The sequence below is a fragment of the Phascolarctos cinereus genome, unplaced genomic scaffold (assembly GCF_003287225.1).
Source record: "Phascolarctos cinereus isolate Bilbo 61053 unplaced genomic scaffold, phaCin_HiC Scaffold_8;HRSCAF=390, whole genome shotgun sequence".
NCBI lineage: Eukaryota > Metazoa > Chordata > Mammalia > Diprotodontia > Phascolarctidae > Phascolarctos > Phascolarctos cinereus.
Window position 1 is genome coordinate 50333060 of NW_027556291.1, and position 24902 is coordinate 50357961.

Sequence of the window (24902 nt, forward strand, 5' to 3'; positions counted from 1 at the left end):
GGTGGTTGTCTTAGAAGGAAGATACTAGCTTCGTGGATTGGGGGAGGACAGAGGACAGGGCGGGGAACCAGGAGAGGCCTCCTGTAGAAGGCAGGATTTGAACTGAGTCCTAAAGGAGGCCAGGGAAGCCAGAAGGCAGAAACAAGAAGGACATGCATTGGGAAAGTACAGGGAACAGCCAGTAAAAAAGACTTGGAGTCAGAGATGCCATGTCATGTATGAGGAACAGCAAGAAGGCCAGTCAGTACCTTTGGATCATGGGGGCAGGGGCTAGGAGCTTGGGGGGTGGTTGGAGAGTAAAGTATAAGAAGATGAGAAACATAGGGAAAGAGGGCTTTCAAAGAGAAATAAGATTTTATGTTTGAGCCTGGAGATGATAGGGACTGGAAGAAGGGCCATTTCTTCTCAGGATGAGGAAGTTGCCCAGCCAAGAGGGTCAGCCTTATGTATCAACGGACTAGACTGTTGCCTATGCATTGTTATTTTATTAGAGGTCTCTGTTGCCTAGTGATATCTCCTCCCCCGACTCTCTAGCCTGCTAGAGTACCTGAAATCTCCACCATTACAGGTTCATTCCTTTGGCATTGAGTCATCCCCTAAAAATACAACCTCTTATAAACTTAACCCACTATGTTGTTACCAGTCATTAATAACTTAACACATTTTAATTTATCAGGTTTGCTTTCACCAAAGTGACTGCTGGCTGAGAGACACAAAAGACATGAGTTTTGTTTAAAAGGCACAATCCATTCATCATAGAGAGAGGAGGTATAGCCTTAAGTAGGTGGAAGTTTGAGGGCTGTGGCTATCTGAGAAAAAAAGACAAAGAGAGAGGGGGAACACCAAGAATTCATGATTTTACCAAGGGTCAGCCCTAGCCAAAACTAAAAAAGAAATAGGTGAAGGCAGGCAGAGGGCTCCAGAGCCATAGCTTGGCATTGCTGTGAAGCTAGGAAAGTATGAAAAGTACAGATTCCTTTTGTGGCATTGAGATTGCAAACAAGATCTCAAGCAGATCAATGGCACCACCGCCCCCACCCCAGTGATCCCCGATACCACCACCTAAAAGCTTTGGAATTCCCCATCAGGTGATGGCTGTCAGTGGGCACCTGGATTTGCCAAGAGCTCACACACTGGCATCTCAGCATGTCATAAGTGGTTAGCTAGACAGTAAGCTAAGTCTTGTGTCAGACTGGCTGCAGGAGCTTCAGCAGAATGACTCGGAGGTGAAGCAAGCTCCCGCCTTCAAAATAACTGTGGTCATTTTTACATCTTCCCTCTGAGACATTAATGAGAGGGGCTGCTTTGCATAATCCAGTCCATCTTTTCCAGTTTACATTGAAATTATTGGCAAAACAGTAGCTGCAAGAAAGTCAAATATTGCCTCCCCCCTCCCTTCCCAGCCAGTTTGTCACATTCCGTAGCAAGGACTCGAATCCAAAAATTTCAAAGCCCTTTAATGTGCTCAACACCCCTCTCAGAACCAATGACAAGGGGCCATGTTCAAGGTTCTAACCTGCATCTGTGTGAGGGTCTTCTACAGGGCTCCTTAAACTTTTTCCACTCTTGACCCTTTCAGCGCTTCTTAAATTGTGAGGATCTGCCTGCTCCAGATTTTCATATAAGCAGTTAGCTCAAGCTGCTCTGCCCTTACATTGTGCTTTGAGATGTATGGTGGAGCTCCTCCAACAAGAAGCCACAGAAATAGTATGATCCCAGGGCAATTAGTCACTTGATAAGTATTTATGAAAGCAAATAATATATGGTAGGCACTGTGCTAAGCACTAGGAGATAAAGAAAGAGAAAAACATAGTCCCTGTCCTCAAGGAGTTCACATTCTAATGGAAGAGACAATCTGTAAGTAACCAGGAACGTAGAAGATGCCCACAGTGTAAATGGAAGGTATTAGCAGTGGGAGAGGCCAAGAAAGGCCTCTGGGATTGGGGCTGGGTCCCAAAGGAGGCCAGAGAAGACAGGAGGCAAAAATGAGGCATGGGGAATAGTCAGGGAAAAGCAATCAGCAATCCTTCTTGTTCCTTTTGACCCACTGAGACAGATCCCTGGGATCCTACCAGTGACCGAGTACTGCTAGTCTTGAGAATGATTCCCTTTGAACAGTGAATCAGTAATGACTCCAAATAGAGGCATTTCTGAGTCTTCTTTTATCCTGCTACCCCAAAGTATATAAACATTTTCTATTTCAGCTGATGAGAGATAGCACCTTCATTTTTTTATTGTTAATGATATCAGGGAAGGCTTTAAGATAAAAATGACTGTCTAAGAAACTATCACAGACATTTCTTTGGGCAAGAATTGTCTGTCCCCAAGTCAGTGAATTGAGTACCTACCCTTGAGGATGCTGACATCTTCACCTGCCCTGGAACCTCCGGCTTGTTGAGTTGGTTTTGTTGACGCCCAGTGCTGCCCACAGAACTAGGGAACCAAAAGTCCTGACCTTTGGCAGGTCATCTCTGTCTCTATAACATAGCTGATGACCTCAGCCTTCCATCCTTTACCCAGTAAGCAGCTCTACTCACCTGGCCTCAGTCAAATCAGCAGATTGGAGTCACAAGGTACACTCCCCTATCCTTGAATCCAGCGTCTATTGGCTGGAATAGCTCTCACTAGGCAGGTGAATATCGGCCTTGATTTGACTTGCTCAGTATTACTGACCACTCACTCTTTTCTTTTGGCTGGCCGCTCCTGGATCATATGTGCACATTAGAAACAGAGACACCAGACACAGGTGAGTAAACCCTGATTCCCACTTAGAAGCCAATTTCTCGGTATGTTCTAACAGACAATTTTTACTTCTTAAATAAATTGACAGGAATAGTGTGAAATTTGAAGTTGTAACCCAGGTAAGTAAAGAGGGCTCTACTAAGTGAAGCTTTCTTGAAGGAACTTCGAGAAAGTTTGACATCAGAAAATACAAAGGAAAAAATGAAAGCTTGAGAATGAGTATATCACATGAAAGCAGGGTCGTCTTTACGGGGCCTGGAGCTCTAGCCGTGGATGATCCCACTATGCAGAGCTTAAGTAAAAGTGGACTTGATACTTTCCAAGATTTGGGCAGGGATAGAGGCAGTACAACGAATACCTAGTGGATAGTTTAAGAGAAGCATACTGGAGGTTTCATTGGCTTCAGTGTAGTGCTGGGTCTGGGCATGGCTCCTGCTCCTTGGGGATGTGTAACCTGAGTCTGGATGACTTTTGTAGTGGGGATTCCTTTCATGTATGGGTTAGACTAGCTGGTCACTAAGGTATTGTCTCACTCTCAAACTTTGTGATTCTCTGGTATTTTTTCCTACACAGAAAGAGTGATAGGCAAATGGGGAATGCCATTGACCTGCGATTAGTTTTAGTGATTACTTGTGATCCGTGTGTTTGTGTATGCCACATGCCAAAACTTGTCTACATTAGCTGGAATCACAAAGGAGAAAATTGGATGTGTTCACTCCTGAGTGCAAATTTTTCACCACATGGCGCTGAGAAGGCTTTTTTTCAGTGGGGTTGCATTCGTGTAATACCATTGCCTGAATGCCAGGTGTGCTGCCTTGGTTGTCAGGTTGCTTGCTAGAAAAATGTTACACAGTATTAATTATAAGTATTAATTTCCCATTTAACAAGCTATGTGATTGAAAGTAGCATGAATGAAGTGGTCTTTGCTAGGTTCCTAGGCTTGGCCTGAACGTGTATCTAACATTCAAGTGCCTTCAAATCTAACAGCAAGGTTAGAGAAAGGTTAGCTCTTCCACACTCTCCAGTTATTACAAAGGCTGAAGGTCACTGTTCCTGGTATCCAGTGTGTTTTCTGGATCGTCTTCTCTGTGGGTTTTGGCCCATTTTCCAAAGGTCAGTCCTGTTTCCAAGCTCCCAAGCCCATGTGGGAATCAGCATACAGCCTCTTTTTGGAACTACATCAACTCTGAATTTGCTAATTTTACTTTCCTAGAGTCTATCAGTGGCCAAGAAAATGGCATCCATGAGGTTTTACTTTGGTGCTCAGGGCTTTTTCATTTTCTCAATGCCAGCCCTGACACCCTGAGCAAAAACAATGTGGAGAACCTCCACAATGGAAATTATACACACATACTTTCTTCAGTTGACTTCTAGTCTTGGTCTAGCCTCTGACGTGTTAGCAACGCTGGGCGCACGCGTGCGCGCGCACATACACACACACACACACACACACACACACACTCACACTCACACTCCTTTACCACCTAGTTGTCATTGGATGCCCTCAACTGAGGTTTGGGGAGAATGATCATTCAAATTTCCTTCACAGGCGTGGTAGGGATGTTCAATAATGGATGAGGGTAATGCATTCCAAAGTGCTTTTGTGTGGTAACATTTCCCTTGGAGAAAGGGCCTATCTTCCTAAACAAAGCGTGATTCATTTAACTGTTGAAACTTGCCCAAAGTCATTATCAAAGTGATGAAGGCTATTTCCAGGTGAGGTCACAGCCCCTTCATCATCCTGGAAGGATGTTAGTAGACTGGCAGTTTTGGAAGAGGAAACATCTTTGCCTTCACAATGTGCTGTTTGCTGTGACTGCCAAGTCAATTTAGGGATCTGCTGGGAGTCTTCCCACTTTCATCACAATACCTCTTCTGCTGGTCCCAGAGCTGGAAGCTGCCCCTGGAGGCCCCTAGATTCAGCACCAGTTTGCCCAGGAGTTTTTTCCAGCACTGAATCTACAAGCCTCCTATCTCCACATTATTACCTATGAATATATTTGGGGAACAGGCAGCAAGGAAGACATCAGATTGTAGTAGGATGTTCTAGTTCATAGAGAGGCATGCCAAGGAGTGCTTAATTGCATGGATGGCTCCCGCCTCTCTCTTTTCTTTGAGTCAATAGATGAGACCTAAATGAATATGCCATCTTTCAGAGTCTGGCTCACTTTCTAGTGAATTGGAAAGAGGTGATTTAATAGGAGTGTGTAATCTCTTCTAATCTCTTCCCTACTACTGGTAAAACAAACAAACAAAAACCACTCCAAGTATGGAACCTCCTGATGGTGAATCTGGCTCATCCTCTTGGTACAAAATAGACAGTAGAAGCATGCTCAGAATGGCAAGAATTGTTCTGTTTTTGACCAAGATCAGAGGGGCAGGGGGAGGGGGGAGGAAAAGAAAGGAGAGGCACTAAACAGATGACTACACAAAGCTTTGTTTTGCTTCTCCTCAGCACAAGTCCTGCTCACAAATACTATCTAGCTGTGGATCCAGTGTCTGAAGCCCTTTACCTATCAGACACAAATACGAGAAGAGTCTACAGGTTGAGATCTCTTGGAGAAACCAAAGATCTGGCGAAGAATTTTGACATAGTGGCGGGAACAGGTGATCAGTGCCTTCCCTTTGACCAGAGTCATTGTGGAGATGGAGGGAGAGCATCAGAAGCTTCACTCAACAGCCCCAGAGGTAAGAAAGTGGCCATTTATACTTCATGAAAGCACAAGAATGATCACACTGGATCAGACCTCTGGTCTGTCCCAGTTGTGCCTCTGACATTGAGAAAAATCATGGTTGTCCTTTATTTCTGCCTCCTTGAATGAATGAATAAAAAAATCATTTAATAAGCACTTACTATGTGCCAAGCACTATATTAAGCCTTTAGAATACAAATACAAGTAAGGAAGATGGCCCTTTCCCTCAAGGTATTTACATTCCAATGGGAGAAACAACACAGAGAAAGGTGACTAAGGAGGAGCACTTATGTTTGTAAAATTATAATCTTGGTGAGTGAGGCCACACGCTATCCAGAGTTAATTCAGTTATGGTTGTGGTTCCAGAACAGGTAGGAGGATGGTGGGGAGAGAGAGAGAAAAGGTAAGCCCACAGACAAGTCAAGTCTATGAAGGAGATGGCTGGAAAGGTGAGAACCGAGTGATTCCAGTGGCTGGGACTTTGCTGAAAGGGCATTGGGGAGCGGCAGTCACTGCTCAGAGGAACAGGGCTCTAAAGCACAAGGTCCCCTAGGCCAAGGGTGTTAACCTTTTTTGTGTGTCCTTGTGCGCACAGTCTGGGGAAGCTTGTAGACAGACCCCTTCTCAGGATGTTTTTTAAATGCATAAAATAACATGATTAAGATTACAAAGGAAATTGATTATATATCTTATATATATATATATATATATATATATATATATATATATATATATATATATATAGTAATACAGTTACCAAAATATTAAGAAATAAGTTGATGGTCTAGGGGTACAGAGCCTGGTTTCTGGTGTAGGTGGCCAGGTAGTGGTGTTGGGACATGGAAGGCTGTAGAGAAGATGGCCAGAGAATAAGTAATAGGAAGATAAGAACATTCCTTCTAACATCCAGAACTTCCCTTGCTGTCATGGAATGGATCTGTCATCAGTGAGTGTACCTAAATCTTTCTCGAAGCTGTTTATAATCTATATTGTACTGCCTCAGAGATGAATTCTAAACGTTGGCTCCCTGATGTGTATGGTAGGACTTTGCTTTTTTTGTGCTTGAAAGTGACCTCTCTGAAGCTTCAGAGGGAATCCCCTTCATTCTTAAATCCAAGATTTTGTGGCCAAGTCAGGGTTCTCCCTCTCCTTCTCTTTTGTAATCATAGATTTCAGTCATATGCTCTCTTAATCTTTTGTCTTTCTCATGTGAAGAGTCCTTTTTATTCCACCCTCGTAGCATCTTCTGTCTCCCCTGGATCATTGAAGTGCTCTCCTCTGGACCTTGTCTTGCTTATCTTTTGAACACATTAAAAAAAAATGTAATTGACTCTAGCTGGCCTGATGAAGATCCTGAGTGGCAGCACGGTATAGAGAATAGAGGCCTGGTCTTCGAGGATGGAAAATCTGGCTTCAAGTCATGCCTCTGATATATACTAACTGGGGGACCTCAGGCAAGCCTTTTAATACCTCATTGCCCCCAGGAGACTCTCTGAGACTTGGGGTTACAGATGAGATGACATGGGAGCAAGGAGTTTCTACACTAGGAACTCCCCATGTGATGAAATCACGGCTCCACCCCTTCCAAAATTCAGCTCTTATTTATATCAAATGTCAGATGTTCCCTTTCTCACCATTTGACATTTGCGATGTCAGGATGAAATCCCATTTCCCTTCAGAATTTAAATCTTGCACTTTTCCTTAAGGCCCATGTTTTCCATTAAGCTCCATCCAATGGCTTTTCCCTTCTTGAATTTCTTTCCCAGCTAGAGTGCCTGCCCTCCCATGGAAAGTTAGATAGTGTGCTTGTTATTATTATTATCTGTTGTTTCATCTCCCCAGCTAGATTGTAAACTCCTTGGGGGCAGAAGCTGTGACAGATGAGGAGGGAAATACTAGAGCGGTGATGGGCCCTTTATATCCGTTAGCTCATGTGAGCGTCACTACCACCCTGAGAGGAAGGTCATGGCACCATCTAGTGGGAAAGAACCTTAGAAATCACCCAGCTTGGCACCATAGCATCTAGGTGGAGCAATGGATAAAGAGATCACTGGGCCTAGCATCAGAAAGACCCAAGTTTAACCCTGCCTCAGATACTTACTAGCTATGTGACCCTGGGCAAGTCACTTAACCTCTATCTGCCTCAGTTTCCTCAATTGTAAAATGAGGACAGTTATCTCCCAGAGTGGTTGAGATCTGTGTAAATGCTAGTTGTTGTTGTTGTTATGATGTAGCCTCAGGCTCTTAATCCTCCTCCCAGGAGGAAGCTGAGATCAAGAAAGGGGCAGTCCCTTACCCAGTCATACAGGGAGGGGGAGGCATGGCTGGGCTGGCCTCCTAACTGAAGCTGCCACTGGGCACTTTTGGTACCTCACAGCATGGCATGGAGCCCCTCACGCAAGGGGACACAGCAGGGTCACTAGTCTGTTTCTCTGTGTAATCTTTTGATAAGTTTGATAGAGATAAGTTTTTGTTTTTCCCCTCTAAGGAGATGCATGGCCCAACAAATGGTGACGCATTGTGAGATATACATTTTGAAATGTAAGGCTTTTCGGGGCAGCTAGGTGGCGCAGTGGATAGAGCACGGGCCCTGAATTCAGAAGGACCTGAGTTCAAATCCGGCCTCAGACATATAACACTTACTAGCTGTGTGACCCTGGGCAAGTCACTTAACCCCATTGCCTAGCCAAAAAAAAAAAAGTAAGGCTTTTCTTGAATTGCCATTTGGAGGCAGGGCATCATCTTGCTCCTTGCTGCCTTTCCTGGACCTGTTCAGGCCAAGGCTCCTGATGCAAACAGGCCTGACTCCCCTGACTGACTCTAAGCATACTCTGGGGAGGAAGCAGACCTCTGTTGGGCTTGACATCATTGATGAAGCACTCCCCTTTGCTTCTGCCACAGAGATTAGACAAAGTTCGGCTTCTCCAAAGAAATGAAAAAGCTGAGGGAGTCTCAGCTTTGGGGCACTGGAAACAGCAATAAGAGTTCTGATGGGCAGGATTTACATGGACTGGTAAAGCCTTAGTAATATGAGTTTCTCCTTCTATCAAAGTGAATATTAAACTGAGTTGTACTTCATAGTATAGGGAGGCATGTGTTTCCCATCACCTATTTTTTTGCCACTTAGTGTACTTCATAGAATTCAAAAGTTGGCAGGGGCTGAACCGCCCAGGTAAGATGAGGGGCTGTTCCCTTCTAACAGGTCTCCAGTCCCCACAACCTCTCTTGATTATCCATTCCAGGATTTTAGTCCCTGAGAGTCAGGACGTTTTCCCCCAAGAATCACAGAATCTTTGAATTGGCAGGGACCTCCGTGGTCATCCATCTGGTCCAACTGATTCCACCAAGAAACATCCACCATCACATGCCAACAAGTGATCATCTCTCTTCTGCTCAAAGCTCCTCAAGGAAAAGGAATCCCTTTACTTTTCTGGCCCAACCTGCAAGCTGTCCTTCTTTATGGTGGCTTTATGATGACCCAGCTCCCTTGGTCTCTGGTGGGCTCTTTGTTCTACTGTAAGAGCCGCAGTGGTAAAGATGTGGAGAGCCAAGCCATGTCTACATGGCAGCAAACACATGGTTGGTAACTAATTACTACCTTTCCTGTAGAACTCTTTGTTAAGTGCCACAATTGACTACTTCTGGGTTCGGAGGTGAGGCTGGAATTCCAGGGTGGCCAGGGCAGGAAGCAGATCCCAGAACATAGGGAGTTTTCTTTGCTGCTGAGAGGGGAAGAAGTGTGCCACTGATGCTGGGAGGAAGGGCACCCTATGACAATGCTGTTGGCATCTTCTAAATCAGAGGTGTCAAGCATTCGGTGCAGGGAGTGCAGCCCAACCAGATTAAAAACTAATTGGGAAAAAATTTAACAAAGTAAATCAAAGTATTATAAAACATAGATAATGTTCCATTTCAAAATAAAGTCATCATGTGGCCTGCAGGAACCCTTACTAGATTAGTGTTTTTATTTGAGTTTGACACCACTGCTCTAACTTCCATACCCTACCTAGCCCAAAGCTCCAGTCACTGACTCTAATTGTAGATCTGCTCAGGTCCTTAGTTTCTCATCTCAGTTTTCTTATCTGTAGAATGAGGGATTGGGACCAGATTACTAAGGTCCCTTCGAACTCTACCTCAGTGATCATATGATTACTTTTTAACCTCCCTTATCTTGTATTTGCAGAGCTGCTGGGTTTTTTTTAACCAGATGTAAAACTTTACCTTTATTAACATTGTCAACGAGCATTTATTGAGCTCCTACTATGTGCTAGGCGCTGTGCTAAGTGTTAGGGGTACAAAGAAAGGCAAAAGTTATTTTTTGTAAAATAAAGAAGGGGCCAACACTTACACTTCTGAATCTTACAGCTGTTTCCCATTCTCTGTGATCTTTTCAAACTACATTGACTGCTGCTTGGCAGTCGCATTTGCCCTTACTTTAGTAGCTTAGGATTCTTCTGGGCCTGGTGACTTGAACTCATCTTGAGTATAAATACCCTGCTGATCAGTTTTGTTCTCTCCATTCCAGTCAAAAGATGATCTCCTTCACAAATAAGGAAAAAAGAAGTAATTTAAGCCTTGATTAGCTCTGCTTTCTGTGTCATCCATCACCATCAGCCCGTCCACCCTAGGCAGCACACCTTTCCTTTCTTGACCCACCTCTTTTCCTTCTTTGAGTTATTCTCTGCTTTCCTTTCCAGCATCAGCTCCTTCTGTGCTTTAATGGTCTTGATGCTCTTCTTTTAATTGGCCTTGATGCCTAGGATGGCACCACACTTTTACCTTCAACTCCTTCCCTTCCACTCTCAGCCCCTGACTTTCATCTTCTATACGTGTCTTCCTTCTACATCCATATCATCCCTTTGGATGACTTCTTTTCCTCCCCCAGAAGAATGGATTCTTTTTGTGGCTTCAGAATTTCATTTTTGAGACCTTTCCACTCTTCCTAGGTAAGCTCTCCCTTCAAACCCATGACCCTAAGTTTCTATCCTTTCTCTGAACCCTTTGAAATCTTCTCTCTCAATATCTAGACTGTGCCCAGCTTGCCTCTTCTCTATAGAAAATGAAGTGATTACTTTCTTCCCCCACCCAGATTCCTTTATCATTTCCACCCTAGGAACCAGTTTTCCCTTGTTAGTGAAGAGCTTCAAAAAGAGAAGTTCTCTTTATCATCCCCTCTACCTTTTTAATTTTATTAATTTATTTTTAGTTTTCAACAATCACTTCCATAAGCTTTTGATTTTTAAATTTTCTCCACCTCCCTCCCCAAGATGGTGTGCAATCTGATATAGGCTCTACATATACGTTCCTATTAAACATATTTTCACATTGGTCATGTTGTAAGGAAGAATTAGAACCAATGGGAGGAACCACAAGAAAGGGGAGAAAAAAAAAACAGAAGAAAACAGTAGCAAATGGTATGCTTCAATCTGCTTTCAAACTCCATAGTTCTTTCTTTGAATGTGGATAACATTTTCCATCATGAGACTTTTGGAGATGTCGTAGATCCTTGTATTGCTGAGAAGAGCTAAGTCTATCAAAGTCAGTCATTATACAACATGGTTGTTACTGTGTACGATATTCTCCTGGTTCTGCTCCCTTCACTCAGCATCAGTCCATACAAGTCTTTCCAGTTTTTTTTTTGAAGTCTGCCTACTCATCATTTCTCATAGCACAATAGTATTCCATTACATTCATATACCACAACTTGTTCAGCCATTCCCCAACTGATGGGCATCCCTTCAATTTCTGATTCTTTGCCACCACAGAAAGAGCTGCTATAAATATTTTGTACGTGTGAGTCTTTTTCCCGTTTTTATGATCTCTTTGGGATATAGCCCTAGAATTGGTATTGTTGGGTCAAAGGGTATGCACATTTTTATAGCCCTTTGGGCGTAGTTCCAAATTGCTCTCCAAAATGGTTGGATCAGTTCACAACTCTACCAACAATGCATTAGTGTTCTAATTTTCCCACATCTTCTCCAACATTCATTTTCCTGTTTTGTCATGTTATCCAATCTGATAGGTGTGAATGTGGTACCTCAGACTTGTTTTGATTTGCATTTCTCTAATCAATAGTGATTTAGATCATTTTTTTGTCATATGACTATAGATAGCTTTAATTTCTTCATCTGAAAACTGCCTGTTCATATCCTTTGACCATTTCTCAATTGGGAAATGACTTGTATTCTTATAAATTTGACTCCATTCTCTATATATTTTAGAAATGAGGCCCTTATCAGAGACACTGGTTACTCTCCCTTTTTTGTGTGAGGAAATCAGGGTTGAGTGACTTGCCCAGAGTCACACTGCTAGTGTCAAGTGTCTGAGGCCAAATTTGAACTCAGGTCCTCCTGACTCCAAGGCTGGTGCTCTGTCCACTGTACCACCTAGCTTCCCCTCTCCCTTTACCTTTCGAAGGATAGAATTATTAAGACACAAAATTATAAGCTTCCCTGATGTGGGCACAGAAAGAATTCTAGCAGATCTCTCAATAATTGAGGTCCCAGCATCACACAGGACCACAGATTTGGAATTCTGACTCCTAAGCCAGAATGCTCTTTCTACTACAAAAGGGCCCTAACTGATTTGACTGAAAGTGATAGTAGTAGAATATTCTTGACCTCTCTCAGAGTTAGCCAGTAGTTTAGTATCAATACAGGTTTATGGAGCAAATGTTATATGTGTGAGAAGACACGGTTCCTGGCTCCTCTTATGATATACTTGGACAGAAAAGACTAGAAATGAGACTTAGTCCAAAGCAGTATATCATAGTTTGATCAAGATTGGTATGGAAGTACAGAGGGAATGTACAGGATCACGTTCTCTCTTTGCACTTTATCACCTCACGTGAATTTGTCTCATTTTTATGAAAGTGATTCCTTGATCCAGCTTCAGTCTTTCTTCTGAACTCCATTCCTGATGATTCTTAGATGATCTCTTCTTGACCTGTTTCTCAGCTCAGTTGTTTTTAATTTTCCTGACATTTTCTTCAGGTTTTTTCCAGTCTTTTGATTTTAATATTTCTTGCTGTTCCATTAAGTTGTCAATTTCTGTTTGACCTGTTCTGATTTTCAGAGAGTTCAATCTTGGGTAGTTTATCGCTATGTGTTCAAAGGTTTGAATTTTCCTTGCCATTTTTTCCTCCTTAGATATTCCATTTCATCACATTTCATTTCCTCCAGGTACTTTTCTAGTCCTTGTGGACAAGACATTATTTTCTCTGAGGCTTTACTTGGGTTTGTGGAGTTACTCTTGTCTTCTAGGAACAATTTGTTTATTTAATATTTTTTCCTCCAATTATATATAAAAACAATTTTCAACATTTATGTTTAAAATTGAGTTCTAGATTCTCTCCCTCCCTCCCCACCCCCTTTATTGAGAAGGCAAGCACTTTGGTATAGGTTATACATGTGTAATCATGCAGGACATATTTCTATATTAGCTCTGTTATAAAAGAAAACATAGACCAAAATAAAAACCCAAGGAAAATAAAGAAAGTAAAAAAAGCATGCTTTGATCTGTATTCAGACTCCATCAGTTCTTTCTCTGGGGATGGATAGAATTTTTCATCACAGATCCTTCAGAGTTGTCTTGGATCATTGTATTGCTGAGTCATTCACTGCTGATCATCTTACAGTATTGCTGTTACTGTGTACAATGTTCTCCTGGTTCTACTCATTTTACTTTGCATCAGTTCATGTAAGTCTCTCCAGGTTTTTCTGAGATCATCTAGCTCATCATTTCTTACATTACAATGAGTATTCCATCACAATCATATACCACCAACTTATTTAGCCATTTCCCAATTAATGGGCATCCCCTTGATTTCCATTTTTTTTGCCACCAGAAAAGAGCTGCTATAAATATTTGAGCATAGTTCCATAATACTCTACATAACGGTTGAATCAGTTCACAACTCCACCAACAGTGCCTTTGTGTCTCTATTTTCTTCTGGGAACATTTTGAACTGAATATTTCACAGGTATCTCTAAATCAATATGTCCAATATAGAATTAATTAGTTATTTGTGCCCCCACTTCAACTCTCCCTTCTTCCAAACTTCGCTTTCTCTTGTGAGGTCACTACCATCTGTCCATTCACTCAGGTTCACAGCCTTAGTGTCACAATCCTTGACTCTCCACTCTCACTCTCCCCACATATCCAGTAAGTTGCTAGAACTTGTCATATATACCTCTACAACATCTTTGACATCCACATGTATCCTCCCCCCTTCCCAATAGTTACCAGCCTAGATGAAGCCCTGATCACCTCTTTATTGGACTCTTGAAATAGCCTCCAATCTGACCTCCTCGCCTCAAGTCTCTCCTCCAGTCCATCCTCCGCAGTGATTTGCCTAAAGCACAGGTCAGGGCTTCCTTATTCCCTCCAGGATCAAATTTGAACTCCTCTGTTTGGCGTTTAACTCTCCATCCTGCTTGTCCAAACTTATTGACCTATTACTCCCTTCCATACCCTTCAATCCAGCCAGACTGGCCTTCCTACTGTTCCTCCCACATGACACTCCCATTTCCATGCTTTTGTACTGGCTCACCCCATGCCTGGAATGTACACCCTGCCCACCTCCATTTATTAGAATCTCTGCTCTCCTTCCAAGCTTAGCTCAAGTACTGCCGTATTCCTGAGGACTTTCCCAATCCCCGTGGCTGCTAGTGCCTTCCTCTCTCCGAATCATTTTATATCTGTATTGTATCTACCTAGATAGTACGTGCACTCTCCCCTGTAAGCTCCTTGAGGGCAAAGACTATTCACTTTTGTTGTCTTTGTATATCCAGTGGCTGCTACTGTCCCTAGCACTTAGTAGGTAATTTAGAAATGCTTAGTGGGGTAACTGATTGCTTGGAGCTGGAAGGGTGAACATCTAGTCCATCCTTTTCATTTTACAGAGGAAACAGAAGCCCAGAGTGGTACAGTGATTTGCCCAAAATCAACTTCTTGGAATTGATAGTGGGTGAAAATCCAAGTGAGATGGGGTTAGTCAAGAATGGTTCATGGAGGGATATAAGTCTTCTTCTGTGGAAGGAGGCAAAGGATCTCAATTTTTAGAGACCTGTGGGTCTCCATCTGCAAATGTACATTCCAAGTGGTTGAGCTGTGGTCATCATCCCACCTGCCACCATGGAGTCAGGCGTCACTTCTAGCCCTAAATCAGTGAGTGAGCTTCTTGTGCTGTGGACCAATTGTAGAAGCTTCCAAAGCAGAAGGAAAAAATAAGCAATAAGTCGTTAAAATGCTGAGTACAGATGGAGGGGAAAGTATCACTACTTGCTAATTGCTTCTTTGAGGCCTACTGCAAGTTCCTTTACTGTATGCTTGTTCCTTTACAATTCCCAGACACGTTGGCTCTTCAGTGAGCTCTCCTTCTTCTTTAAGGAGAGGCTTGATTTTTCCTTTCACCTGATCGCTAATAAAGAAAAACTATAGATCAGTTGGCAATGGAAATGTACATCTAGGGAGTACCCTTTCTAGGTTAAGAACAAGGACTGGTTATAGGCCTTTAACAAGCAGCATGTTGCAGTTATGGACAGGCTCTCCAACTCGACCTTAATTATGCAAGGTAAATCAAATACATGCTAATCTGAAAGACTAATTTCCCTTCCAAATCAATTCTAAAAATAGGATAAATAAAATTTGCTTTTGAGATCATTTCTCCTAAGTTGGAAATAAATTGCTGAATGGGATTTAAAAAACAGCCAACAATGGATGCCAGGTCATAAGATTCTCTTCAAGAAAGGGAGAGATTGGCAATAAAAACTGAGTTTAGGGAGCCTGGGTTTTCTTTTCCAATTGACTCATGATAATGCCAGCCACTCTTTCTTTGTATGACCTCATGCAAATCACTGTAGCTTCCTGTAGTTTCATTTAGCTGTAAATTAAGGTATGTTTAATGTCATTGGCTTCCAAGGGAAAATGTTCCACAATCAATCAATAAGTATTTCTTCAGCATCTCATGTGTCTCCAGGCTTTGTGCTAGGTACTGGTCGTACAGAGACAAAAATTAAATAATCCGAGGCCTCAAGGAGATTGCATTATAACAAGGGAAACAATATATACAAAGTAAAATACAAGGTAATTTGGAGTGGGGAGGCCCAAGGGTCCAGGAGGATCAGGAAAGGCCTCATGCAAGAGGTGATGGCTTGAAGTGAGCTTTAAAGGAAGCTAGGGATCCCAACTTTAGGGCTCATTACCCTGTGTGACCTTAGGCAACTCACTTACCTCCCTGGTCTCAGTTTATTCATCTATAAAATGAGGACATTGGACTAGATGGCCTCTGTGGTCCCTCCTGACCCTAGATCCGTGAACCTGTGACTCTAAACAGTAGAAAAGAGGAAGGAATACTTTCCACGTATGGGAGTACAAATATGAAGGATGGAGAATCCTGTGGGAGAAAAAGTTAAAAGGCCAGTTTGTCTGGACCACAGAGTATTTGAAGGGGAATAATTTACTAATAAGCCTAGAAAGATAGTTTGAAGCCAGCTTATCAAGAGCTTGAAGTGCAAATTGGAGGAACTTGTAATTGATCCTAGAAGTAATAGGGAGCCACTGGACTTTATGGAGCACAAGATCGACCTGTGCTTTAGGAAAATCGCTTTAGCAACTGTGTGGAAGACGGATTGGGGTGGGGAGAGATTTTAGGCTGAAAAACCAATCAGAAAGTTTCTGAGGCAGTCCAAGGGAGAGGCAATGAAGGCTTAAACCCAGGTGCTGGCTGTGAAAATGGAGACAAGGGAATGGATAGGAAAGGGACCACCTTGGGAAAATAACTCTGCAAGGCTCCGTGTTTCATTTGCAGAAAGGAAGGTGCTTCTTGCTTGGGTTTCTTGTTTCCATAAAACCCACTTCCCTGGTTTTTCTGTCCTACTATGCTGATACCTATGCAGAAGTTTAGTAATTCTATGTTTATGCTTAATTCATTAAATAAACCTGTGTAACAAAGCTTACTGCATGTGTTAAAAGATTCTGCAATTATCATCCTCACCAGCCTGGTTTAAAGCCAAAAAAGCCCCAAACTGCCCTCCTTCCCTGCAACCTCCCAATAAACCCACACCTGGGTTTTGTTTCTCAGAAAATGGAAAGGTCTGTAAAATCTCAATTGAACTGTGCACTAAGAGCCTCTGGGCCCTTCCCTGTAGACCTTTCTCAAGACATAGCCAGCTTTACATCCTTTGATTTTAGATCCAGTTGCTGCTTTATTCATCGATGCTGCAGTGTAACGTGGCAGGGGAAAGTGTTTTGCAAAGATTTGCCCAAGTACTAATCCTTGGCATTGTATTTGAGATTGAATTAACTTTGAAGGATGCTTTTAAAACATGCATAAATGATGAAGTTGAAACAGGTTCTATATATTAGTTTTACTGCAACTTGCCTTCAAACTAATGAGTCATATGATGGATAACCAAGCCCTTAAGCAAAATTTAAAATGGTACAAGATGGGGACAGGAACTCAAATTTGTGACAAGCTGACTACATGTTTTTAAAAAGTCAATACAAAGGGGAAGGAGTGACTAGCCAGGATGAGATTCCTCAGTGACTCACTTTGGTTCCCTTGAACTTCACCAAGGGTTGTATCTTGATTTGGTCCTTAATGACAAAATTGGTTTCAGTGTTAAGCAGGGCAAGGTAATATCTATACCACAGGTAAGGAAGCCACGCTTTTTACACGTGGTGGTTTGTTCACAAATGATCTCAACCAGGCCTGAGCCAGTTGGGCCCTCACTTGACTAAGGTGTGGAAAACACTGAGCTTCAGGCCCAAATGGGGAATGAGTCATAAACCTTGATGGCCCTTGAGCAGCCGTCTACTTCACTTACGATTTGTGCATATGATTCAGGATCCGTGAGCACAGTAGAGAGAGGAAGGTACTACTTGTCCATTAAGATCTGTGTTGATAGAAAGTTCACTGAATTGAGCATCTAGATATATTCATTCTGGTCCTAGCTTTCCCACTAAGGAACTTTATGACTGTGGGCAGGTAATGTTTTTCTCTTTGTTTGAACCTCAGTTTCCTCATCTGTCAAATGGAACAAGAGGTTAAGGTGAAAGAAAAAATTGGTCAAGATTATGTCTAAGCTGTTTTCCAGATGTGACAGTCTGAGAGTCTTGTGACTTTCCATTCATTTCCCAACCAAGTGAATTAAGTGAATGATCATTCACTCAGTGGGGAATTAAATGAGCATTCTTTCCACTACTCTGTTCCTCTAACAAGACGCATGAGGTGACCCCAGAATTTAGATGATTGAGACCCATTATTTAGGGCATCATCTACTCAGAAAGACACATGAAGTACCCTAGCAGTATCTGGTTGAATTTCATTCGCACAGTAGTTTCTTCTTCTAGGTTTCCATGAGGTCAAAATGACTGCAACAAAATGTTGCATTTTCAATTTTTCCAACTAGTTGCTTTGGCATCACTGAGGCCTAACTCTAGATTAAGAGAGGTTATCTCTTGCAGAAAGCCAGCACTTTCAGGGCAGCTAGGTGGCGCAGTGGATAGAGCACCGGCCCTGGAGTCAGGAGGATCTGAGATCAACTTTGGCCTCCACCAAATAACACTCACTAGCTGTGTGACTCTGGGCAAGTCACTTAATCCCAATTGCCTCACCAAAAAAAGAAAGAAAAAGAAAGCCAGCACTTTTCTCCAAAAATTTATCTCCAAATCTCCAGCCCAGTCATTTACCATTGCCTGCTGGAGGTTTTCCCCCCAATACAGTGGGCCAGAGGCACTGGCATCCATTGGCAAAATCACTTCTAAGGGCTCATACCCCTCAAAGAAAGTCATGTTGCAGATGAAATAGTGTATGTTGCCATCAGTCTCATGACCACCTGTGGCTATGGAGAATGACTTGGTTCCACTTAACCTGCCATAAATAAAAGTTCAACACAGTTTTTAACCAATTTGTCCAGTACAGACGCATATGATGGTTGAAGGCCTTTTGACCTTAGTTCATATTAACAGCTGGTATTTAGGTTTTTTTTTTCACATGGTGTAAACCCAAAATAAGAAGTCATTTGTTGGGGAAAAGCCAGAGACACAAGGCAAATGAATTTGAACTTCACTTTAAATGAGATGTGGTCTTGGTTACATGAAGATTGGGCCCAGGGAGCATCCATGAAATAAAAAACAAACTGTATTTAGTTCATTCAAGTTTTATGATCCTACAGATGCATTATTAAACTGAATTATACTTCTCTATTGATTTTAATTGTCATTTATGCCTAAGAGCCATCAAACTTAGAGGCAACAGATTTAGATTTAGAAATGTCATTTGTCTAATTAAAAGTCTTTCTTACCCCTACCCAGGGCTGGATTACCCTAGAGTTCTTAAAGAGCCATTTGCCCTTAGCCTGGGGACCCATCTATGCTATTCTAAGGCAGGAGAGCACGCACCAATAGCCTGGCCCCTAGAAATTCTGCCTGGTGGCCTTTATAAAGTCACATCCAGATCTGGACCAGCCACAATTGAGAATGTGCAAAAACAGAATGGCATCTTTTTGTCTTTGTCTATCCTTGAGTATCCATGTGTCCGGTTCAGTGTCTCTCACTCACAGGCAATGCGAGCATGATTCCTTCAACAGTTGGTCACAGCAGAAGAGCTGGATTTCCTTTTCTGTCAGTGACTAGGCTGTCAGAACAGGAGAATTCCATAGATATTAAGTTAGTCTGTTGGGGATAAGATATTATAGTCACAGATATTAGCTAGTCTTATGAGGAAAGATGGAGAAATGTGGACTAGACAATAATAAAGTTTAGTGAATTTGGAAAAGATTGAATGATTGGCCCCAAAAAGGGTGTCATTAATGGTTCAGTATTTACATGGAAGGAGGTCTCTAGGAAAGTGCTTCAGGTGTCTGTTCTCAGCCTTGGGTTGCTTAAGATTTTTATCAGTAGTTTGGAAAAAGGCATAGACAGCATGCTTGTTAAATTTGCAGATGACACAAAGGTCAGATGAATAACTAACACATTGGGTGACAGTCAGCTTCTGGAAAGATCACAGGCTAGAACGCTGGACCAAATCAAATAGGATGACATTTAACATGAATAAATGTAAAATTCCTTTGTTTGGGTGCCAAAAAGCAACATCACAAGTACACGGTGGGGAGAGTTTGGCTGAATAGTAGGTAGTCTACAATGGAGCTAATGTTGCAGATTCTGAGTGAGCTAACAGTGTGACCTGGCAGCTCCAAAAGCAGATTACCACAAGCTTGCTTAGGCTGCAATAAGGAAAGAAAATGATGTCAAGAACACAGGATGTGACAGTGTTGCTATACTGTATATCACATTTTACAAAGGACATTTTCAGGCTGGAAAGAGTCAAAAAGAAGGGAAACTAAGATTGTGAAGGGCCTTCAGATCATGCCATGTGAAATGGATGGAAGGAATGGGGGTTTTACCTGGAGACCACTCTGAGAATATGTGATTACTGTTTTCCAAGGGCTGTCATGTGGCAGCAGCATTAGGCTTGTTCTATTTGGCCCCAGAGGCTAGAATGGGGTGGGGGAAGGAGCAGGATTTGCTGAGAGGCACATTTGATGTCAGAACAAACTCACTCTCGATGAGAGGTGTCCAAGCTTGAGAGACAGCAGATTCCTTCTTATTGGAGATTTAAAGCAAAGGCAAAAGGAATGTGGTAGAGGGGACTCTTGGAACACACTGGACCTCTGAGGGCCCTTCCATCACTCAGATGCTTTGAGAGGGAATGTACAGTCTTACATTTTGTCCCTTTCTCCATCCCTCATCCACATGAAGCTAAGATAAGCTCCAATAATGGACCAGCCTTATCAAAAGGAGGAGGTATGATATGGTTGGGGGCGGGGGAGTTGGGAGGGGGCCACCACAAACTCTCCTAACCAGAAAAAAGTCTCTGATGGCCTGCTAGGGTGACTGAGGTTATTTATACCCTTCCACTGGTTCCCTAAAGATTAATTTTTTTTGCAGATGAACCATTGTCCTGGCTTATGGCAACACTTTTCCTTATTAAACCCGTTTTTACTATTCTCACAAAGCAGAGGTGAGGCCCAAGGGTATGGAACACAGGATAGGTAAGCTGGGGAGGGGTTCAGGGTATGATGCCATAGGAAGGTCAGGCCTAGGAGAAATGCAGCAGCCAGAGGCCTGTGTAGTCAGAAGGCAGCAAGTATAAGGGCCTTAGAGTCTTGGCAAGATGAACTCTGGGAGGGGGAAGAGAGAAGCTGAATTGATGCTTTGCCTGCTTCATAGTTTTGCCTAAGGCAAGCCCTGGGTCTCTCTAGGTCAGGTAAGACAACATGGAACTATATTTCACCCCTTGTTCTTTTATTTAAGATCAGCAGCAAATATAACTTTCCCTCCTTATCACAGCTCTTCAGTGTCACACCTTCCTTATCTCTCTACTAAAAGAATCCCTTCAGCTGATAGAGAGACTAGGGGGAGAAAACTGACAGAGATCACATACTACCAGACTGCAAATCACTTAAATCATATTTTGAGTGGTGTATTATGGTAACCTATAAATAACTAATTGCATAAAATTGCTTTAGTAGTTTCTAGATGGCAGCTTTAATTAAAAGCACCAGAGACATTTAGAAGTTTAGGAATGGATGGCATGTAATTTGCCCTTTTACCAACCATAAAATGGTAATTAACGAATTTGATTCACTTCTTCCTATTAAAAGTTTTATGAGAATAGCAAGTTCCTTCTAAACACAGTCTCTCCTGCAGAAGGCAGTGGTTCAGCTTTCCCAGTCTTCTCCAGCATGGCAGGATGTTGGAATGTACAAATTCTTCAGAAGTTAATTAGAACATTTCTTTCGATGCAAAATGTTTGTTTTTAAGGCTCCCAAACTTAAAACTGTATTGGAGTGAAACCTTTGCTCCTGGCACCACAAGCTTCCCTGTCGTTGTCGGGGTGGGGGAGGCTGGAAAGTGGAGGTTTTCTAAATGTATCCTGTTCACAGCATCCTCCGAAAAGCAGGGAAGACGTTGGCTAGTGAGCCCAACTTGGCAAGGGGCGTGAAATCTGCAGTGTCCTGACACCCCAGGGAAACCAACCAACAGAAGACAGCTCACACACCTCTGTAAGGGGAGCTAGGCCCATTAACCCAAGTAGAGGAAAAAGCTGCCTCCAGCCTGCTATAAGCCAAGGTGTCTTTAGAAAGCCCTGCTTGGAGCATTAGCACTGGATAAAGGCCAACTGAGAACAGCACACAGTGCTTCTTGCCTATTTTGTGATTGAGCAGTGTATTAAGTCTTTACTTTAGAAAACTCTAAGTGAAGGACACATGAGGGCTATGCAGTAGGAGTCAGAGCATTTACACTGGGCTCAGGGAGCCACAGGCCATTTCCACTGAGGTTATATGTGTTTTTTGTTGTTTTATCAGCCAACAAGATCAAAGTTGATTGGATTCAAACAACCCTCTGGTTTGGACTTAAGTAGAATTATGAAGTAGATGGAGTGTGTGTCTTTAAAAAAAAATCTCTTTTCCATGCAGTTCCCTTCCTCTTCTGGAAGCGCCCAAGAGCCTAAATAGCACCCCATTCTTCTAACCTGTCTGTTTCTCCTGCTTCCAGGAAAAAACTTCCCTGCCCTATGCCCCAGTACCTCAGGGACCCAGTCTCTGCTATCCATAAAGGCAGTTATCTAAGAAACTAATCCATATTAAGGGATTTGAGTTCAATCCCATCACTTTAAAAGGAGGAAACTGAGTCTCAGAGCAGACTAACTTGCCCAAGGTCCCATAGAAGGGGTGAAATTTGGCCAAGGTTCTGTACCTAGTCATTGGCAAAGCCAGGACTGAAATCCAGCTTTCCCTTTTCTTGGTCCAGGGTCTTTTCCCCTGGAGAGAGACAGTGAACCCGAGGAAGAACACTACTATGATGGCCAGTAGAGGCACCATTGGCAGAACAGTGGTAAAGATGTTTGACAGGCAAGCAGATGGACTTTAAGTGCCATTCACGCCATGCCTTTTATTTTGTAAAGGGAGCCTTGTGTTTGATTTACTATCATTTGTATCATTTGGTTTAGTTTTCTGGGAACGTTAGGGCTACCATTTTTTGTTTTCAAAATTGTTTGTTTGCCTGAGTTGTACTTTTTACCTTTCTTTCTCAAACTAGTTGAGCATATAGACAGAAAGCTATATACTTTTGGGGGGGGGGGGGGAAGGAGGGTCTAGACCTGTGATTTCATTGGTTTAGATAACTGTCTGTAATTTGCAGTCTTAGAGAATTTCCTGAGACATATAGAGGTCAGCTGACTTGACCAAGATCATGCTGCCAAAGTGTGTATCAGGGAGAATCTAGCACATAGGCCCACCCTATGCCACACTGCCTTGTGAATACTTACAAAAAATATTTTCCGTAGTCAGCAAAGTATTATTTTTTTTTTCCTGGGAGGTGAGAGGCCGGATATGGAAGAGAGCAGTGTCAAAGGGGAAGCATAGGGAAATTCAGAAAGTTTAGAGAGTAGCTTGAAAAGGTCAGAGTTCTAAGGAAAGAATGAAAGAGCTATACTTGCTTTTTTTTAATTTTACATATTTATTTTTGGTTTTTATACCGACTTCATTTCTGAATATATTCCTCCCTACCGATTCATCTCAGCCACTGAACCATCTTTGTAACAAGCATTAAAAAAAAAAAATTAAAGAGGCAGTTTAGCAAAACTAATCCAAGCATCCACATAGTGTAGCAGTAAATGCAGTGATCCACACCCATAATTCCCTACCTCTGCTAAGGAGAGATGGAAATGCATTTTCTCATCTCTTCTTTGAGTTGTTTGGTTGTCATATTCAATATTCAGTGCTCAATTACATTTTTTATTGTTTGGAGGGTTTTTGTTCTTTCCATCATAGTCACTGTACATGTGGTTTTCCTGGTTTATATTCACTCTGCATCAGTTGATATAAATCTTCTCATGCTTCAGTGCCGCATCTTCAAAAAAATATATACTCACTTTATCATGGGTTTTAAAATGAGTCCTATGCATGCATGTAATTAGATTTCAGGCTGCTCCAGTAACTAAAAAGCAGAGGCCCTATGAGCTTTGTCTTATAGCTCTCCACTGCACTCAGTTCCCTCAGTGTTGCTGGCTGGCTGGCATCACTTCTGGCTCTATTAATGACTGCAGCCCTGTTAAAGATGAGTCTGCATTGTGAGCCAAGTCACACAGAGCTGCCTGGCCAGGCAGAAGTTCTGTCCAGGGCCAAGTTTTCCCACACAGGAAGTTGAGCTCAAATGATGGGTAGCTCAGAGCCACAAATGTTGCCAAAGAGCCATTGAAGGCCACTGAATCACATAATTTCTTGTATTTATTGCAGAGGCTCTGACTTCTCTCTACCTTGAGTTCCTCACTGGTGCATTTGGGTTGATAGGAAGCTGTGCAAGCACAATTTTTAAACCCTCTACCCCCAAAAAACCAGGAAAAACCACTGTCAGCTCTCCCCTACTGTAGAGTCCACAGAGATCTTCCTTGATGGGTAGGAATCAGTATCCTAAGGTAATTGAAGCCAATGTAGTAGGATGATGGCCAGTATCCTCTGGTCCCCTTCAAGCCCAAACATTTAGGATGTCTGGCATTAGGTTTGGAGCCACATGTCCCCAAACTCTGCACTGTATTCAGTCTCTTGGGGTTATTACTGCCTTGGACTAATTGTGAGCCCTCCATCCAACACGCTCAGAAAATCTGTGCTATTGATCAAGACAAATAGAAGTATTTGGTATCATTTATGATTCAGGTCCTGCAGAGGAGTATTTGCATGCATTTGGTTCATCTTATATTGGATAATATCCCCAGGCAGGCTATGTACTGGAAACCAAGGTTAGTTAAATTATTACAATATTTGGAAGGTTCTGATGGATGGTCTGCAACATCCCAGCTGCTGGCACAATGCTAGTGATTGTAGGCATTTAATAAATACTCTTTGGTTGATTTGTCATAGTCAATTCATATGTCCTAGGCATGTCCTCTGTGTAAGAAATGAACCATTTCCAGAAATAAAGAAGTACAAGCTATGGCGCCTGCCCTCAAGGAGCTTAGGTTCACAATGAGGAGATAAGACAGACACAAGTGAAAAAATAACTGTCGGGCAGAATGTGCTCCATGCCCAGTTAGTGCTATAAGAAAGAGTTCAGAGAAAGCCTGAGAGATCTGTTTGGGCTGAGGCCAACCGCAAAAGTTTCACAGACTTGATCTGCACCTTAAGGATTTGCAGAGGCAGTACAAAGGGAGGGAGGGAGGGCTTTGCAGATAAAGGCAACATCAGGGGCAGAGATGGGGTGGTACAAAAGTATTGGAGAGACAGTGAGGTTAGTTACCTTTCCACTGTATTAAACCAGTCAATTTTTTCCTAGGGGTAGGGGGTAAGAGTGGATACAGGGTGGGGAGCAGTGTCAAAGGGGAAGCAGAAATCATACCAACTAGCTGGTTTGGCTAAGGTTTCACTTGCCTCAGTCACACTTTATTGAAACCTTGGCAAGACT

General features: G+C 42.5%; 1 protein-coding gene across 2 annotated transcripts in view; it reads left to right on the forward strand.

The window, feature by feature from the left end:
• Window positions 1–24902, forward strand: part of TENM1 (teneurin transmembrane protein 1) — a 649974-nt gene that overhangs the window by 562223 nt on the left and 62849 nt on the right. For both annotated transcript variants that reach the window (XM_020976349.2, XM_020976350.2), the window contains 2 exons: window positions 2726–2746; window positions 5198–5430. In XM_020976349.2, the coding sequence (XP_020832008.1) occupies window positions 2726–2746; window positions 5198–5430 (254 nt within the window). The remainder of the gene's footprint in view (window positions 1–2725; window positions 2747–5197; window positions 5431–24902) is intronic.